General features: G+C 33.9%; 1 protein-coding gene and 1 pseudogene across 3 annotated transcripts in view; one reads left to right on the forward strand and one right to left on the reverse strand.

The window, feature by feature from the left end:
• Positions 1–15,467, forward strand: part of DACH2 (dachshund family transcription factor 2) — a 697,738-nt gene that overhangs the window by 283,173 nt on the left and 399,098 nt on the right. For all 3 annotated transcript variants that reach the window (XM_042241740.2, XM_060407431.1, XM_060407432.1), the window contains one exon: positions 2,979–3,091. In XM_042241740.2, the coding sequence (XP_042097674.1) occupies positions 2,979–3,091 (113 nt within the window). The remainder of the gene's footprint in view (positions 1–2,978; positions 3,092–15,467) is intronic.
• Positions 10,096–10,189, reverse strand: LOC114111874 (U6 spliceosomal RNA; annotated as a pseudogene).

The raw sequence follows: 15,467 nt of genomic DNA on the forward strand, positions 1-15,467 counted from the left end.
TATCAAGAATAATCTTTTCCATCTTTCTACCGTGTCCTCCATAGTCTTTTCTTATGTTGTAAGTCTTGTGTTCTTTGAAAAGTAGTGCCGGAACTTTAAGTGCTAGGGATATCTTACTACTGAGGATTATTTGTTCTAAAAGTAAGAATAAATCTATCTTTTAGAATGCTACTGATTATAAAGCATCTTCACAATCTTGATTCTAATTAGTTTACTCTAAGGACACAAGTCTTCTTTCCACTAATATAAACAAAGGAATCTGAATATGGTTTTGTTCATTGATAACTTTAAACAAGTTTGGAAGTATTTATCACACGATGATACTCACTAAAGAATTAATCGTAAATTTTAAGTAGCAGGTCAAATACACATCTCTATCACTATACCTTAAGCTCTTCAAAAGCAGAAGAAACTATATTCTAGTTTCTCACAATATATCACTGAACAAATAGACCAAAACCATTGCCATTGTCAAGCTTACATTTTAATCTCTGTAACCCTGATACCTATTTTCAATGCCAGACACAAACTGAATGGGCACTTAGTGCATGTTTGTTTATTGGATGTTTGAATAAGCGATGCTGTCATTACTACATCAAATCATGAGATTGACCAAGAAATTTGGAAAATAACTGTTTAAATCTCATAGCTTCCAAAATATACTGTCAACAACTGGCTCATAGACAGAGAGAGCATCAGAAAGAGAGCATAAAGCTCAGTGATTGTAAGCATAAAGACAGCACTGAAACTTTTATGCTGGGCGAGTACAAAGAGTTATCAGGTAGGCTTTAATAAAGTTAATAGGCTTGAATTCTGATAAATAGAAAGACATAGAGAAGCACTTAGAAAGTATAGACTTCTCTGTAGTTAATTGCTTAACTAGGCAAACAATTTTGAAAATTTCCTTCCAACACAGTAAAACGTGGTGTGAGACTCTATAGCCAGATCTGATGTTGTCTCCCCTATGACTATTAAAATAAGACTCAAACGTTATAAAGGATTTTCCTGAAAGACAGTAAATATTATAACAGAAGATGACTGACTATATAGGAGTAGAGTGTCCTTAAAATGATGAACTTATTTGTAAAAGCAGATATAGAGATACAGATGAGAGAATAAATGCATGAATACAAAGGGAAGAAAGGTGGAGTGGGAATCTAAATCTTCAGTATTAGGAAGAGTTAAGAAGAGTTAGGAAGCCATAAACAGGACAAGGACAAACAGAATAACAACACTGAATTAAATAAAAGCTTGAAGCTGGTGCACGGGGATGATCCAGAGAGATGATATGGGGTGGGAGGGGGGGTTAGGATTGGGAACTCATGTACACCCGTGGTGGATTCATGTCAATGTATGGCAAAACCAATACAGTATTGTAAAGTAAAATAAAGTAAAAAATTTTCTTTAAAAAATTTATAGCCCAAACGAGTAGAAAGAAGAGATTCAGTTTATAAAATTGAAATATTAAATGAGAAAAATGAACATTTCATACTAGATTGATATACAGTATTGATGTATAGTAAAAAGAAATAGCATCAGCATGGTAAATGAAAAATGAACTGAGTAATAGTGCCTCTGTGTAAGGTCAAGGTTGTTAAAAGTTGTCTTCATTTAAAAGCAGAGCTTGTCTTACATTAATGGAGAACTTTATTACTGCAAAGTTGATAGAGTGATCTTTAACTTCAATTTCTTTGTATACAAAAGTCATTTTTGGAAATGTTCTCTATCCGAACCTTATAAATTTTTGTGGCTTGGGTTATTTAATGTATTATTTTAGAGTATTTTATGGAAATACCTATTATTCAGATTTGTAAATTACATTTCTACCAAGAAACAACAGCAATAGTTTAGGTAGCATTAAAAATGTTGAAAATATTTGAGATATATTGCATGACTTGAGAATGACTTGGTCCTAATGTTCAATGACTTATAAGTCTCCTTATTGTAGTGACAGCTTCCAAATAATGTATTCCAGACACTGACTGTGTTAGAGTACAAGATGGAAGCCTGATACTGACTTTCTATTTCATTATTTTATGGATTAGCATTTATAATTGCAATTCCTGGACTACTCACACCGGGGTAAAGAATGCAAATAGAATAGGTTAGTGTTTTCAGTTTAATGTTAACTCACTTAAAAATACCAAGCAATCTGTGAGAGAATACACCCTAGATTACAAAGGTGGTAGGTTTCCATACTAAAGTCATTCCAGGTGAGTACACTGCCAGTTATACAGCTTGGTTTAAATACTAGGTAGGAAAAAAACCTACTGAGGGTAGGAGATCTTTGTTCCTTGTGGGCTGTGAAAGCTGTGGAAATGTTAATAAACATCAGGTTTTATTTTACATTTCAGCTTTCTACCCCTTACCTCTGGCATGCTGAGCAGAGAGTTAATCACTTCACATTCTGTACCATCTTAATTCTGTGAGTCCCTATCTCAGTTGCATGTATTTATACCAGAGATGAAGTGTAGCTTTAAGAGCAGAAGGTAACTTTGGGTTTCTCACAACAGGTAAGCCACATTGCAAAGTGCTGGCGTATAAATAGATCTAAGCTAGAAATTGATCTCTTATGGTTTTAAAGCTTGCCATAACTACATTTTGAAGAATCTGCCTGCCAGTGCAGGAGACACAAGAAATGCGGGTTTGATCCCTGGGTCGAGAAATTTCCCTGGCATCAGAAATGGCAACCCACTCCAATATTCTTGCCTGGGAAATCCCATGGACAGAGGAGCCTGGCAGGCTACAGTCCATGAGGTTGCAGAGAATCTTGACACAACTGAGCACACATACAACCATAAGTATCTGGGGAAGCTTAGTAGAAAGAAAAGTATTGGTCTTTTAGTAATAAATGAAAATAGTCTTTAATATAAAATTCTATCATTTTTGAAAATTAAGCAAGGTTTAGGTGAATGTAACAAGTGATGGTGTTTCCAAAGAGTGTATTTTAACCTGATCTTTGTCTTTTTCTCCAACAGTTCAAGGCCTGGCAGGCCTCCTAAGCGTTCTTTGGGAGTGTTGCAAGACAGTGCTCGCCTTCTGTCCCATTCAATCCCAGGACTCTTATCACCAGGGCTTATCACTCCAACAGGTAATAAAATCTATCCAATGATCAGCCTTGTCTCTTCATACTGCCCAACATTTGAAATAAACTAATATAGATCTAACTGCCTTGTCCTTCAGAGCTTTTAAAGCTCTATTAAAGGTTACATTATTGAATTTTTGAATATTCATGAAAACAGTTTTGTTACTCCAATGACTCAAATCAAATGGACATGACTTAAAAATTGATTGTCACTTCCTTGTAGGAAATCTCTTTCATGGCCTTATTGTGTGTATGTATGTGTGTTTTTGTATGTTGAGGGCAGAGATTGGGGGAGGGTGTCACTGGCCAAACTAGTATTTTCTCAAAGCCTCTGATGGGATGTACTGTACCTGCTTATTGATATGTCTCAATAATATTCTTTTTGTTTTTAAAAGTTCTGGGCATCTGTGTATCTTTTCTATGTTAATATTCTAGGGCAAAATGTAAAAATAATATGTATCATCCCTGGTAACACATTACGATTAGACAAGAAAGTGCAAATAGTCATTGTCTTAAATAATGGTTCACTGTTTTTCATCAAACACTGTGATAAACACTACTCCCTTAAAAATACCAGTCTTAGAAATTAGCACTTAATATTTTTTTTTGTTTTCTAAAAAAAGAAAAGCACACAAAACACTTAAACCTGCTTGCTATTTCTCTAACTGAAGTTTTGAAAATCATTAAGACTACTATATGAAAGAAAATGTATTTAATGATAATATTATCTTTATACCTTCAGTGATACAAAAAATTAAAAAAGAATACCTACTGTGTTTTGGGTATTAAGTCCTAGGTAATGCAAAATTACATGAATAGCAGTCCTTGGCACATAAGTTCATGTAAACTAATAATTTCATTGAAGTATGATGGAGACTACAATACAAGTATATATAAGGTGCTATAATATCACAGAATGGTAGCAACTAAAACAATTTGTTATGTTGGGTAAAGCTCACAGAGATTTGAGCTACGTCTTATAGGCTGAATGTTTGGCAGATGGATAATAGGAGGGAAAGCATCCTCTGAATGTAGAATGTAGATGTCCAATGATGAGAAAAAGCCTAGTATGCTAGGGGCAATAGCAATTAAGTGGCAGGGATCATAGGAGAGATTTAAAATGGGAGACTTACAGACAATACAGTTAAAGTGGGGAAGATAAAAGTTTGTGAAGCTATCATGTTTACCAGTTTAGGATTTTCCCTGGGCCAGTGGTTTTCCAAAGTGTCTTTCAAGCACTTTCCTTACTGGCTTACACAGAACTGCAGAAGTACTTCTAGGTTTCCCACTTCTGTCTCAGAATTTTACATGTTCTTTTTCATATAGAATTTTGTTCAAATTAAAAAAAAACTCTTATAGGTTAAAAGACAACTGCTAAGTAAATGAGTAAATACTCTAAAAACAATTGCTGTTGAAGGAAAGTAGCAATGAAGGGAGAAATACCGAGGACCTGAACTAAGGAAAATTCAATAGAGTAAAAAAGAGATTCAGAGTTGCTTCATAATTAGAATTAATCACAGTTGATGCTTGATCAAAATAGAGAGTGAGAAGATGAAGTCTAGGATGATTCATGTTATCAGTTGGATGATAATGTCATTAGCTAAGATAGAGAATTTAGGAAGAGGCTTTGGGGATTAGATAATTTTTTTAGACTTTAAATATTTATAAACAAATTCTGATACAAGAAGAAAGCAGCCCTTCACATATAAATGAATATAGAAGGGATAACATATCATCCCCTGAAATATATTATCATGGATGCTCAATAAATGATAATCTATTTCTTAACTTAAAACACATTCAGTTCAGTTTAGTTCAGTCACTCAGTCATGTCTGACTCTTTGCGACCCCATGGACTGCAGCATGTCAGGCTTCCTTGTCCATCACCAACTCCCAGAGCTTACTCAAACTCATGTCCATCGAGTCGGTGATGCCATCCAACCATCTCATCCTCTGTTGTCCCCTTCTCCTCCCACCTTGAATCTTGCCCGGCATCAGGGTCTTTTCCAATGAGTCAGTTCTTCGCATTAGGTGGCCAAAGTATTGGAGTTTCAGCTTCAGAATCATTCCTTCCAATGAATATTCAGAACTGATTTCCTTGAAGATTGATTGGTTTGATCTCCTTGCAGTCCAAGGGACGCTGAAGAATCTTCCAACACCACAATTTAAAAGCATCAATTCTTCAGCGCTCAGCTTTCTTTATAGTCCAACTTTCACATCCATATATGACTATTGGAAAAACCATAACTTTTACTAATGGACCTTTGTTGACAAGGTAATGTCTCTGCTTTTTAAAACACATTGACAGAGCCTAAAATCATTACCATATAAATAATCAGATCTATGTCCTGATCAAAGATGTGTCCTGTGTAGATGAAATAAAAGAAAGGATTTTATGATTGCCTTGAAGCTAATTTACTCAAGCAAACTTTGGTACCTTATCTGTTGAGGAAAACCTGTAATATATATTAAGTTTCTATTATGTACCAGACATGGGTGCTTTATATGTACTTCATTTAATCTTCACAGTAGGTTTATGAATATTGTCTTCATTTTTCAAGTAAATAATACATGGCTCAGTGTATTTATAATAATTGCTTAAGATTATAGAGCAATTGAGTGACAGAACTGGGTTTCAAACTCAGGTCTTTTAAAGTCCAGGGCCAATACTTTTCCCTCCTTATCTTGATGTCTTATAGTACATATTAAAATCCATTTTGAAGTATTCATCTGCTCCTAATGTACTTGGCATGTATGCTTCAACTTCTTCAAGATAATGGAGGCTCCTTCCTTGGGTTAAAATCTTGGCCTGCCTTCCTACAACTTGAGTTTACCATATTGAGAAACATTGGGTGAAAAAAAAGACTCCTCAATTCAAAACCCTTTGCTTGTACCTAGAAAGAGATGATAGAGATAGATAAGGGATTGAGTAGGAAAAGGCATGAATACTTCTGTCTAAATGGCAGACAGAAAATCATTTAATAGAGGGAGGAAGAGGAGTCTGCAAAGCTCTGTAGTAATTTATTTTCTTAGAATACATTAACTTATTTTACATGCTTAAGGATATCCTACTCAACTATAGACATATAAGAAAAAAAATGCTCTGTGAGCCAAGTAGAGATAATTCTGGGATTATACATTATTTTACATTAGATACACCATTTAACCCCTCCATTAGCAAAGATAGTTGAGATAAAATCAATTCTCAATTTAGCTATCAGCAAGTTTCATATTTGATATTATACTTATTATTCATTGCAAGCTTAATTTTCATTAATTTATTTAAATATACTTTTGAAGAATTTAATTGATAGTAATATGGTATGTTATGGGTTGAGAATTATCTTTTTTCTCAAATGATTATCAAAATGATTTCCAATAAAATTTCAGGTCTTAAGTCTCAACATTATATGTAAAGAATGAGATAATATTTTACAGCTGTGTATAATTTTACATAAAACTGAATAATTATTGGTGAGTGTGCTGCTACCTTCTGTTTCAATGTCATATGTCTGGAGAACGTAGTTTGAATACTGCTGAATTTGCCTAAGTAAATGAAACTTGTTTTCCATTTGTTTATATTGTTTCTTTGCATTTGTAATTTGAAAATGGGGTCTAAGGGTAACAAAGTGCAATGATCACAATGTTCCTTTTTAAATATAGTGATGTTTTTTGTATATTATTTTGCTTTCTTTTTAATCTTCATGTTGTCATTTTATTGTCACATACAACCCTCTCTTCTGTTTTTTTTTTGTATTATTTTGCTTTTAAATCCCCGCCAACAGTTGCAAGCAAAAACATGCAAGTGAAAAGATTTAGAAATGGTTAAGTCATCATTCTTAGATTTAAGAAGAGTTCTCTATTCATATACCTTGACATGTAAATTCTTAACAATGTAGAATAATATTGAATAATGTCAGGTATGCCATGTTGTTTTTATCTGCTTAGCATATGGGTAATTTTTAAAATTTCTATTTTATATGACTTTATTCCTTTTTGATTTGTTTTATTTTCATTTCAAATGTGTTTATTTTCCTCTTGGTCATATTTCCCCTATATAATAGAAACCAATTCATTCAACCCCACTAATTAAAATTTTGAGATAATTCAGAGTCGCTATGCTAAAGTCTCTGATATTAAATGTATCTTATTTGGCCAATTAAAAGTATAAATAAAAATGTGTGTGTATATATTGGTATTGAGTTACTAAAATACTTGGCTCTCTGAGTGACTCCAGTGATAAAGGATCCACCTGCTAATGCAGGAGACATAAGAAATGCAGGCTCTATTCCTGGATCAGGAAGATCCCCTGGGGTAGGAAAATAGCAACCTGCTCCAGTATTCTTGCCTTGAAAATTCCATGGACAGAGGAGCCTGGTGGGCTACAGTCCATGGGGTTGCAAGGAGTCAGACACAACTGAACACATTCTGCATTCCATATTCCATATTAAAATACTTGGGAAATTTAAATGTACTTAAGTATCTAACAATTACTTTAAATAATTTATTTCTATATAAAATAATCAACTTACTAATTACTGATGATAATACTTTTTTCACTGAGATAGGATCCTTGGGAGGTATTCTTGACAATGTTGTCTGGTATTCATTTCAAGACTATCTATGTAACTATAGACCCAGAGATAAAGTATCTTTTAATATCTATCTATTGATTAATATCTATCTTTAGATAAAGATACATACGAATTTATGGTTTTCATTTAACATATAATGTTTCTTGAACAACCATTCTGCACCAAACAATATGAAAAAAAAAACATTACAATGTATTAACATTTATTTTGTGAGTCAGAGTTTTCTCAAATTCCATCCAACCTTTTACTGAGTAATTACAAAATGATGAAATTTAATTGTATTTTGCCTTCATATATTGCACTGCTGATATTCTCATCTCACGTTTCTGCCTCTATTTCTATTGTATCTGTACAATAGAAACAATCTTAATTCCTTGTTAGGTCATTAATATATAATAATCTTATTACCTAGTATTTTTTAAAAAATGTTTTGTGTTATAGAGGGGAAAAGGAAAGACTTTTATCCCCATCTTTCTCTGAAAAACTGCAAAAGTGCTAATATCCCTGAATCATACTCAAAGGATGGATTTGTCATATGTATCTTTGAACATCCCAAAAGATGACTTCTCCCCTTTCCTTGGCTTATGAACTGGTTCAGACAGACAGATGTGGAATTTGGCCTGAGAGAGATTTAAACTGACATCTTACAAGGAAGTAATAAAGTGCTTCAAATGAAATTTCTATAGTGTTCATTTCTTTAAAAGTAGAAGATTATTCAGCTGTTTTCTTTTTTCTATTGTGGTAAAATATTTTTAGGAATTTCAGCTGCCATCTATGTTCCTGGGAAACTGAGCCTATGAATATCCAATCCAGTAATAGTAGCTTCAAAAATCAACTCAGGGTTGGCAGAGCTATAAGTAGAATCCTGCCAAATCTTCATAGTGATATGTCAATTTTACGACATGATATAATGTCAGTTAGCCTGATAGCATGATTGGAATCACCTTCCCTTTACAAGACATGTTTTGTATAATTACTCAGTTAGTTTGATTGCTAAGAAGTGGTTATAAGTAGGACAGAGTGATCCTAAGCCTTTCTTCTGTGAGTGTAACACAGGAGAAATCTATCTAGAAAGAAACAAACCAACCTTTTTAACGGTTGAATAAAAATTTTTTTTTTCCTATGACTATCTTTGACTTTTTCAAAGATTAATATTGTAAAGCATTCTTTATGTCACATAAATGGAGATTGCTTTTATGTCAGAAATGGTAGTAACTATTATCATTATTTCTCATGTGCCCAGGAAGAATCATTGTCTTGATAGGAGCCAGAGTTGAATGACTATTATTTTCTAATGGTTAGTTTAGACTACAATTACTGTTTCTCTACTAACCAAAAAGGTTAATTTTATCAGTTTAATAACAGGAACTCCATCCATTTTTTTAGCTAAATGTGGGTTTCCAAATATTTTTATTTTAATATCTTTCAGTGCCTTTTTTCCTCTGTATAAATATCCTAACCTAAAAAGTATCCCCACCCACTTTTTTTGAATCCTACCAATTTTTGTACTGCCTTGAAGACTCATAGAGAAAAACCCATTGCTTATTTTCAATGTAGGTGGAAGGGAAAACTTGGAATTTAAGGAAACCTTGCAGGATTATGGTGATGATGATGATAAAAATGTATAGTGCTTCATAAACCACTCTCACATCTTTAAGGTGTGTCAATGTGTATTGTTGTTTCTGGTTAGTCGCTAAGTCCTGTCCAGCTCTTTGTGCAACCCCATGGACTGTGGCCTGCTGGGTTCCTCTCTTCATGGAATGTCCCATGCAAGAATACTGGAGTGGGTTGCCATTTCCTTCTCCATGGGATCTTTCTGACCCAGGGATTGAACCTGTGTCTCCTGCATTAGCAGGTGGATTCTTTACTACTGAGCCATTGAAGAAACCTGTCTATGTGTATGTATGTTAAACCTTAAGTTTTAAAAAGAACAATTTTCAAGGTCCATCCATATTGTCCCAATGGCAGGTTTTTATATTTTTCTATGGCTGAGTAGTATTCTATTTTATATGTATAACACTTCTACATTAATCATTCATGTATTGATAGGAACTTAGGTTGCTTCCATATCTTTGCTATTGTAAATAATGCTGCAATGAGCATAGGTGTGTAAATATATATTCAAATTAGTGCTTTTCTTTTATTTGGATACATATCAGGGAGTGGAATTATTGGATCTTATGGTAGTTCTATTTTTAATTTTTTGAGGAAATGTCATAATTTTTCCATAATGGCCATATCAATTAATTCCCACCAACAGTGCACGGGGGTTTACTTTCTCTACATCCTTGCCAATGCTTGTTATTTGTTGCCTTTTTTGAAATAGCCATCCTGAGAGCTGTGAGCTGATACTTCATTGTGGTTTTTTAAAATTAAATTTATTTTAATTGGAGGATAATTACTTTACAGTATTGTAAAAATATGGAATGTTTCATGAATTTGCGTGTCATCCTTTGGCAGGGGCCATGCTAATCTTCTCTGTATTATTCAAAGTTTAGTATATGCGAGCACTTCATTTTGGGTTTTATTTGATTAGTGATGTTGAGCATCTTTTCACATGCCTATTGGCAATCTGTATGTCTTCTTTTGGAAAAATGTCTACACAGATTTAATTGAGTTGTTTGCTCTTTTGATGTGGAATTGTATGCAGTTTAGATTTCCCTACAGTTTCATGGTATAGTTTGAAATCAGGAGTGTGAATATCTCTAGTTTTTTATTTTTTCCTCACTATTGTTTTAGCTCTTTGGGGTCATTTGTGCTTCTACACAAATTTTAGAATTTGTGTTCTAATTCAAGTTGTAGAATTATTTTTTCTACTTCTATGAAAATGCCACTGGTACTTTGATAGAGATTGCATTAAATTTGTAGATTGTCTTGGGTAGTATGGTCATTTTAACAATGTTAATTCTTCCAGTCCATGAACATGATATATCTTTCCTCGTGTGTGTGTGTGTGTGTGTGTGTGTGTGTGTGTGTGTGTGTGTATGTGATCTTCAGTTTTGTTCATCAGTGTCTTATAGTTTTCAGTGAACAGGTCTTTTCCTTCTTAGATTTGTTCCATAGAATTTTACTCTTTTTGAAGTGATTGTAAATGGGATTGTTTTCTTAATTTCTCTTTCTGATCATTTTTAGTGTCTAAAAATGCAACAGAATTATATATATTAATTTTATATCCTGCAAATTTACTAAATCTTTGATGAATTCCAGTACTATTCTGGTGTCTTTAGGATTTTCTGTGTATAGTATCATGCCTTTAGGGTCTTTAGGATTTTTTATGTATGTATAGTATCATGTTGTATGCATAGTAACAATGACAATTTTATTTCTTCCTTTTCAACTTGGATTCTATTTTATTTTTCTGGTTGCTGTGGCTAAGACTTCCAATACTATGTTGAATAAAAGTGGTGAGAGTGGGCATCCTTGTCTTGTTCCTGATTTTAGAGGAAATATTTTCAGCTTTTCACAGTGGAGTATGATGTTGACACAGTTGACAAGCTGTAAGCTTGTCATATAAGGCTTTTATTATATCAAATTGTTTCCTCTATACTCACTTTCTATAATTCTTATCATGAATGGATGTTGAATTTTGTAAAAATTATTTTATTGAAATGCAGTGGTTTTACAATGTTTTTTGTGTTTCTACTGTTTATAAAAATTATTTCGTTATACATGCATATATATCACACATTCCTTTTCATATTCCTTTCCATTATGATTAATCATAGGATATTGAATATAGTTCCTTGCACTATACAATAGGACCTTGTTATTTGGATGTTGAATTATATCAAAAGCTTTTTCTGCATCGATTGAGATGATTATATGATTTTTATTTTTCAGTTTGTTAATATAGTGTATGTTATTGAGTGAATTGCAGATATTGGCCCATCCTTGTATCCCTGGGATAAATCCCACTTGAGCAGAGTATGTGATCCTCTTGTGTTGTTGAATTTGGTTTGCTAGTATTTTGTTGAGGATATTTGCATCTATGTTCATGAGTGGTATCGGCCTGTAATTTCCTTTTTTGTGTGATATCTTTGTCAGGTTTTGGTATCACTGTAATGCTGGTCACATAGAATGAGATTTTAAGCATTCCTGCCTCAACAATCTTTTGGAATAATTTGAGAAGGATAAGTGGTAAACCTTCTTTATGTTATGTTTTTGTTTTTTAATTATTTTTTAAATTTTTAAGATTTTTTTTAAAATTTTACTTTACAATACCGTATTGGTTTTGCCATACATTGACATGAATCTGCCACGGGTGTACATGTGTTTTGTTTATTTTTATTTTTATTTTCATTACTCTAGGAGGTGGATCAAAAAGGATCTTGCTGTGATTTTTGTCAGAATGTTCTGCCTGTTTTTTCCTCTAAGAGTTTTATAGTACCTGCTCTCACATTTAAGTCTTTAATCCATTTTGAGTTTACTTTTGTTTATGGTTTTAGACAATGTTCTAGCTTCATTCTTTTACATGTAGCTGTCCTTTTTTGCCAGCATCACTTATTAAAGAGACTGTCTTTTCTTCATTGTATATTCTTGCTTCCTTTGCCATATATTAGTTGACCATAGGTGCATGTGTTTACCTCTGGAATTTCTATCCTGTTCCATTGATCTATATTTCTGTTTTTGTGCCAGTAACATATTATCTTGATTACTGTAACTTTGTGGTATAGTCTGAAGTCAGGGGACCTGAATCCTCTAGCTCCTGTTTTCTTTCTAAAGATAGCTTTAGCTATTTAGGGTCTTTTGTATTTCCATAAAAATTGTACAGATATTTTGTTCTAATTCTGTGAAAAATGCTATTGGTAATTTAGTAGAGATTGCATTGAATCTGTACATTGCTTTGGGTAGTATAGTCATTTTGAAAATATCTATCCTTCCAATCCAAAAACATGGTATACCTTTCCAGAGATTTTAGTGTCATCTTTAATTTCTTTCATTAGCATCTTACAGTTTTCCAGCTACAGATCTTTTGCCTCCTTATGTAGACTTATTCTTATTTCTTTTATTCTTTTTTGATGTAACAGTAAGTGGGATTGTTTCCTTGATTTCTCTTTCTGATCATTCATTCTTAGTGTATAGGAATGAAAGCTGCTGCTGCTGCTAAGTCACTTGAGTCGTGTCCAACCTTGTGCATCCCCATAGATGGCAGCCCACCAGGCTCCCCCGTCCCTGGGATTCTCCAGGCAAGAACACTGGAGTGGGTTGCCATTTCCTTCTCCAATGCATGAAAGTGAAAATTGAAAGTGAAGTCGCTCAGTTGTGTCTGACTCTTAGCTACCCCATGGACTGCAGCCTACCAGGCTCCTTCCTCCATTCATGGGGTTTTCCAGGCAAGAATAATGGAGTTTTGTTTGTTCTTCTTTTCTTGTTACTTTAGGTGTAAATTTGGAATGTTTCATATGTTTCATGTTTCTTGAGTTAGGCTGGTTTGTTATATAGTTCCTTTATGAACTGCTTTTACCTGCTTCTTCTTTTGTCCATGCTTTTTATATTGTTGTGTTATTTCTATTTGTCTCCAGGTATTTAAATTTTTTTTCTTTAATTCCTTCAGTAATGGTTGTTTAGTAGCATATTGTGTAACCTCTTCATGTTTGTGTTTTTTTTTTTTTTTGTAGTCTTTTTTCCTTGAAGATGATTTCTAGTTTTGTAGTATTGTGGCCAGAAAAGATACTTGATGTATTTTCATAGTTTTTGAATTTAATGAGACATTTTGTGGACTAACACATAATCTGACTTGGAGGATATTCCATGTGTATGTGAAAAAAAAAATGTGTACTTTTGGGTAGAATAGTCTATATATATTTGTTAAGTCCATCCGGTCTAATGTGTCTTTTAAGACAAGTGTTCCTATCTTTAAGACCAGTGTTTCCTTATTGGTTTACTTTCTGGATGTGTCTATTGATGAAATAGGGGTATTAAAGGCTCCTACTTTTACTGTACTTTCAGTTTCTCACATTATGTCTGTTAATATTTGCTTTATGTGTTTACGTGTTCCTTTGCTGGTTGCAGATATACTTAAAAGTTGTATCATCAATGCCTTGGTCATTATGTAATGTTCATCTTGTTTCTCATTACAATATTGATTTTAAAGTCTATTTTGATTCATATAAATAATGCTATCTTGGCTTTAATTCCCATTTGGTGTGATAACTTTTTCTATTCCCTTAAATTCAGTGTGTGTGTTTGTAGATCTGAAGTAAATCTCTTATACACAGCATATATACAAGTCTTTTGTATCCATGTAGCCACTTTGGGAGGAAATCAACAAATTAATCTGAAATACAGTACTAGGGTGCAGTCTCAAAAAACTGTAGAATAATCTTGAATCATTTCCAAGAAAAAGCATTCAATGTCACAGTCATCTGAGTCTATGCCCCAACAACTGATGCAGAAGAAACTGAAGTTGTTTGGGTCTATGAAGACCTATAAGACCTTCTAGAACTAACAACCAAAAAGATGTCTTTTTCAACATAGGGGATTGGAATGCAAAAGTAGGGAGTCAAGAGATACCTGAAATAACAGGCAAGTTTGGCCTTGGAGAACAAAATTAAGCAGGGAAAGGTCTAATAGCAGAGAAGGCAATGGCACCCCACTCCAGTACTCTTGCCTGGAAAATCCCATGGACAGAGGAGCCTAGTGGGCTGCAGTCCCTGGGGTAACTAAGAGTCGGACACGACTGAATGACTTCACTTTCACTTTTCACTGTCATGCACTGAAGAAGGAAATGGCAACCCACTCTAGTGTTCTTGCCTGGAGAATCCCAGGGAAGGGGGACCTGGTGGGCTGCCATCTCTGGGGCTGCACAGAGTCGGACATGACTGAAGTGACTTAGCAATAGCAGCAGCAAGGTCTAATACAGTTTTGTGAAGACAAATCACTGGTCATAGTGAACACCCTCTTCCAACAAGAGATGACTCTACACATGGAAATCACCAGATGGTCAATATTGAGATCGTATAAATAATGTTCTTTGCAGACAAAGATGGAGAAGCTATATACAGTCAGAAAAAAAAAAAAGACTTGGAGCTGACTGGTTCAGATCATGAGATCCTAAATGCAAAATGTAAGCCTAAGTTGAAGAAAATATAGAAAAGCAGTAGGCCATTCAGATGTTACCTAAATAAAATCCCTTATAAGTAGAGGTGATGAATAGAATCAAGGGATAAGATCTGATAGACAGAGTGCCTGAAGAACTATGGACAGCAGTTTGTAACATTTTGCAGGAGGCAGTGACCAAAACTATCACAAGGTAAAAGATATGCAAGAAAGCAAAGTGGTCATCTGAGGAGACTTTACTAATAGGTGAGGAATGAAGCAAGGCAAAAGGAAAGGGAGAAAGGGAAAGATATACCCAAATGAATTCATAGTTACAGAGATTAATAAGGTAAATAAGAAGGCCTTCTTAAATGAACAATACAAAGAAATAGACAGAAACAAGAAAAGGAATGACTAGAGGTCTCTTCAAGAAAATTTGAGACATCAAGGGAATATTTCATACAAGCATGGGCATGAAAAAGGACAAAAACAGTAAAGACCTAACAAAAACAGAAAAGATTAAGGAAAGGTGGCAAGAATATGCAAAAGAACTATACAGAAAGGTCTTAATGAGCTGGATAACCATGATGGTGTGGTCACTCAACTGGAGCCAGACATCCTGTCATGTGAACTCAAGTGGACCTTAAGAAGCATTACTACAAAGCTAGTAGTGGTGATGGAATTCAGCTGAGCTATTTAAAATCCTAACAGATTATGCTGTTAAAGCACTCCAGTCAATATGTCAGCAA

This window comes from Ovis aries, chromosome X, assembly GCF_016772045.2.
Source record: "Ovis aries strain OAR_USU_Benz2616 breed Rambouillet chromosome X, ARS-UI_Ramb_v3.0, whole genome shotgun sequence".
Taxonomy (NCBI): Eukaryota; Metazoa; Chordata; class Mammalia; order Artiodactyla; family Bovidae; genus Ovis; species Ovis aries.